The 3655-nt window shown below is 45.7% G+C and overlaps 1 protein-coding gene across 1 annotated transcript in view; it reads left to right on the forward strand.

The window, feature by feature from the left end:
- The window catches only part of DLX6 (distal-less homeobox 6), a 4961-nt gene extending 1470 nt beyond the window's left edge, over window positions 1-3491 (forward strand). The window contains exons 2-3 of the mRNA XM_025046809.1: window positions 304-666; window positions 2595-3491. Of these exons, the coding sequence (XP_024902577.1) occupies window positions 304-666; window positions 2595-2846 (615 nt within the window). The 3' untranslated portion in view covers window positions 2847-3491. The remainder of the gene's footprint in view (window positions 1-303; window positions 667-2594) is intronic.
- Window positions 3492-3655: the final 164 nt, after the last annotated feature.

Genomic DNA, 3655 nt, shown 5'->3' on the forward strand with positions numbered 1-3655 from the left:
TGGAGTGGGATGGTCCCTTTCAGCAGAATCATTTCGAACACGCCAAGGGATCTTGATGCAACTGGCTTGGAGCCAGTGACATCAAGTCAATGGGCCACATAAACACCAAGGTGGCTCAAACACAGCTTAAGGCACTGTAAGGCCAGAACGGGGGGCCCCACTCGGGGAGAGAGCAGCCGCCCTGCGGCGCCGCCTCCGCCGCGGCAGAGCGAGGCTGTTTGCCCGAGCGCTGAGGGCGCTCCCTCGGTCCAGCCACCGGGCATTGTTAACGCCACAGTCAGGGTCTGGGAAAAGCTTTCACAGCCGCTGGGACCGCCCGGGCACCATGAACCTAGAGAGATCAGAGTGGCATGGGGACGCTTCGAAGAAACCCTTATTAATCTTTGGGGAGACCCAGCGCAGGCCAGGCCAAGCTCAGGGAGACTGCCGCAGTATCCTGGGGTGACCGCTCCTCTGTATCCTTTGCTTGCAGATCAACAGAAAACCACAGTGATTGAAAACGGGGAAATCAGATTCAATGGAAAAGGGAAAAAGATTCGGAAGCCTCGGACCATTTATTCCAGCCTGCAGCTCCAGGCTTTAAACCATCGCTTTCAGCAGACTCAGTACCTGGCCCTTCCTGAGAGAGCTGAACTGGCAGCTTCCTTAGGACTGACACAAACACAGGTAAATCCCGAGAAGCCCGAATATCCCTGAAATGCTGACCCCGATTACAGATCGGGCAGGGAGCACATCAGAAGGAATTTTTGGCCTAGTCAACCAAGGATGGAAGGAGATTAATGACAAATGCCTTTGCACCAGTTAAGCACTTTTCCAGGACAACACTGTTTGGAATAAATGACCTGGTATTGAATACTGGATTGGATTTGCACATCCTCCCAACCCTCGGCGACCCCACCTCAGTCTAGTGTCCTTTGGTAACCAAAGTCATCATTTAATCAAGTCCTATTTCAGAACAGAACAACATGAAAGAGAAAGAGAAAAAGATATTCAGGCCAGGAGGCAGAATAAGACCCATATTTTTTAAGGGATATTTTATGGGGCCTGAGACTTAATAAGGGTCTCAACTCGTTGACAGAAAGAAAGAATTATTAAGCACATGGGGTGGGGGCAGATAGGCATAGCTCCAAAAAAATTTTAGTAAAGGGACCAAGGTGCCAACTATTCATCCTAGAATAGGTGAGGTAAGTTTTTCTGAAGATTGCCCTAAGCTCAGTGGTTAAATCATCCTGGCTGACTGGCTGGTGCAGGCTGAGGTACCTCCCTGGAGCTCAGGACTTGGGAGCAATGGCAGAGTTGGAGATCAAAGAGAAATGCTCCCCAAATTACAGCAGGTGAAGCCTCAGTTAAGTACAGTTGCTGAAGTTCTGCTGTCCTACTAATTTGAAAGACATATGGGGCCTTTCAGCCTTCACAGGAAGGGGCTTAGGCAGGTATATTAAGACCCTGGTCATAAAGCCAGGCTGCAATCACCTGTGGTTTTTGTCCTTTTGATTAACTTAGCTGCATGGGGTAGTAGGCCTCATGTGAGGTGGGTGATCTTCAGCAAAGGGACTTCAGGTTTTATGGGGCTCTTACTGGAGAATGATTGTGTGGTGCCTTAGAACAGATGCTCCTAAGGTCTTCTTTTCAATCTAGCCTACTTTCTCTTGCCATATTGCCACTGGAGATATTTGGGGCTTGATGCGAAGGGATTCCTGCTACTCAGTAACTTGTATTCTTGGAAAATCAGATTCCTAGGGCTAAGGAATTTTAAAGGTAAAGGAAACATACGGTAGAATTTCTTTCTTTAAATAAAGTAGAGCTGGTATGTTATCTTAGTCCCATCCCACATTCTTGATTCCCACTTAATTTTCAGGAGTCCTTTGACTTTAAGTGACCATGCTAACGATCATGTGATGACTGTTGACCACAATTTGACTAAGCAACATACAAAGTAGGGAATGAGAAGGTACAATCCCTAATCTCTGCAGGATCATAGGATATATTTATGTAGGAAGAAAGATACCCCATGTACAGTCTATGGCATGTGCAGTTTTGCATGGAGATATTCAAGGCATTTGGTTATAAATTGAACAGGTTTTAATCTGTTCATAGCCATTTGCTCACTGTACATGCATAAAGATATCAGGTTTGGGGTTGGTAAATATTTTTTAAAACAGACTGTCAGAGGAAGTACATGCAGTTGACTTTGATCCAAAAAGTTCTCAGTTTAAAAATCCTTCTTTAGACTTTGAACCTGACTATCTCATTCACCTTTATTCTTATTTTTATTTATGCTGCTGTTTCAAACCTAAGTTTGCATCCAACTAAAGAGTTACAATGTCTTTAGGTATCCAGACAAGATACCTAGTAAATGGGGTGCCGGGGGAGAAGGAGGAGGCTAGAAAGAGGTGGAGGAAAATGGGGACTTGAGGGCTTGGAATTTGTGGGGTTGATTTTATTATTATTATTACTATTATTATTATTGTTATCATCATCATCATCATCATCATCATCATCATTATTTTAAATTACTGTTTCCAAAACCTAAACTTAAGGTACCAGATGGATGTGTTTTTGGGCCTACTGATCGCTGTCGCGTTTTGTTCCAGGTGAAGATATGGTTTCAGAACAAACGCTCTAAGTTTAAGAAACTGCTGAAGCAGGGCAGTAACCCGCATGAGAGTGACCCTCTCCCGGGCTCAGCGGCCCTGTCGCCGCGCTCGCCGGCGCTGCCTCCAGTGTGGGACGTTTCTGCCTCGGCTAAGGGCGTCAGTATGCCCCCCAACAGCTACATGCCCGGCTATTCGCATTGGTACTCCTCGCCACACCAGGACACGATGCAGAGACCACAGATGATGTGAGTTGTCCGAGGGAAATCGATACCCTAGGGAAACGTCTGAACAAGGCAAGGAGGATCCGGGACCTGCTTGCAGCTGCCAAGCCGAGCCCAAGGAGCAGGCTCGGGAGAACTCTTCTGTGTGGCCAGACCGTCTGGGCACTCTCTCTCCCTCCCCCTAACCCTCTCCCTCTGGCTCTTTCTCTGTCTCTCCCCTTTCTTTTCCCCTCTCCTCCCTTCTTTCCCACCTTTCTTTTCTTTCTTTTCTTTTTTTCTTTTCTTTCCTCATCTGCCTTTTCCCCTGAACAGCCTCTTAATTGATCTTCATCTTAGGGAGGGGCAGGGGAGAGAAAAAGGGAGGAGAGGCTGGTTACTATGCCAGCGCCCCTGAATCCCCTCACTGTAAGGATATTTTCCCTTATCCCTTGGGATCCAGGCTCTGAGCCTCTTCTTCTCTTTGGGAATATCCATCAAAACAACTTTTTTCACAGACATTTTCCCCCCACCAGAAGAATCTGTGCAAACATGGCAGCGTTTTTACTTGTTTAATGAGCTTAAGACATTACATGATGAAAGAGAAGCATTTCAGACTCCTTCATTTTTATTTACAAATCCCAGACTGATTAAAAAAAAAAAAAGAAGAAGAATGAATGAATGAATGAATGAAAGGAGGAAGCATCAAAAGAAAGAGAAAAAGAAAAACCCTTACAGAACAGCCATTCTCTGAAGAAAAAGAAAAAATTGGCTGTAAGATTAGAACGTTGCCACAAAGGGAACGCTGCATGTTTTATCAAAATGCAATGAGCAAGAATGATGATTTCAAAACAAAACACA

This window comes from Pteropus alecto, unplaced genomic scaffold (genome assembly GCF_000325575.1).
Source record: "Pteropus alecto unplaced genomic scaffold, ASM32557v1 scaffold21, whole genome shotgun sequence".
Taxonomy (NCBI): domain Eukaryota; kingdom Metazoa; phylum Chordata; class Mammalia; order Chiroptera; family Pteropodidae; genus Pteropus; species Pteropus alecto.